This window comes from Galeopterus variegatus, unplaced genomic scaffold (genome assembly GCF_000696425.1).
Source record: "Galeopterus variegatus unplaced genomic scaffold, G_variegatus-3.0.2 Scaffold1344, whole genome shotgun sequence".
NCBI lineage: Eukaryota > Metazoa > Chordata > Mammalia > Dermoptera > Cynocephalidae > Galeopterus > Galeopterus variegatus.
This window is the reverse complement of record NW_007727455.1, coordinates 366,747-367,590: the sequence shown is the minus strand read 5'-3', so window position 1 is coordinate 367,590 and position 844 is coordinate 366,747. Positions and strand designations below refer to the sequence as shown.

Genomic DNA, 844 nt, shown 5'->3' with positions numbered 1-844 from the left:
CTGATGGGCCCCTCTTCCAGCCCAGGAGCCTCCTATCCCTGACATTGTGGGCACCTTTGGGGATGACCCGGCCATCTGGGAGCACAATGTCCTGGGTACAGCAGCGGGAGATGACTGTGACCGGGGGATGCAAGCGCAGACTCTCCTTGATACACATGGTCAAGAAGGGCAGCTGGGCCAGGTCATCCCTATGAAACCATCCCCCCTCAACAATTATCCATGGAGCAAAACCAGAGTTCTCCAATCCCTCTGTTGCCCCCTGAGACCTTTTCTCCCTGTAACAAAATAAATTCCAGGTGGATCATATACTTGAGCATTAAAAAAGCAGAAAAAATTGGAAAAGCAGAGAACTAGAAAAGTACCAAAGAAATTTAGCCAGCTATTTTTACTTTCTTTTCTAAGCAAAACACAACATCCAAAAGTCAACATAAAAAGGTTTACAAGTTTGCATAACAATAAATATTCTTTATGGCAAGAACCAAAATCAAAATGCAAATGAGTGAGAAACAAAATAAACAGACTTAATGTTTTCTCTTATTCACCATCATACTAGAGATACTAGCAAATGCAATTAGACGAGAAAAAACAGAAGAATAATGTAATTTGAAATGGAAAGGTAAATGTGTTGTTTTGGCAGATAATGATTTTATACTTAGGAAACACAAGAGAATCCTCAGCAAAACTTTTATAAATATGGATTATCCAGTAGGGGAGCTGAACGCCTTTCTTTAATCTTTCTTCTTTTTCTGTGGCTATTTAAATTTAATACCTGATACAATTAACTGGTTCAAATTTGAAAACATTAAGACATCACTCACCCCTATGGCCCAACACCACCTACTTC

The 844-nt window shown here is 39.6% G+C and overlaps 1 protein-coding gene across 1 annotated transcript in view; it reads right to left on the bottom strand.

The window, feature by feature from the left end:
• LOC103593429 (leukotriene-B(4) omega-hydroxylase 2-like) overlaps positions 1 to 844 on the bottom strand; it is a 23,695-nt gene that overhangs the window by 1,430 nt on the left and 21,421 nt on the right. The window contains exon 9 of the mRNA XM_008576401.1: positions 1 to 188. This exon is cut by the window's left edge and continues 15 nt beyond it. Within this exon, the coding sequence (XP_008574623.1) occupies positions 1 to 188 (188 nt within the window). The remainder of the gene's footprint in view (positions 189 to 844) is intronic.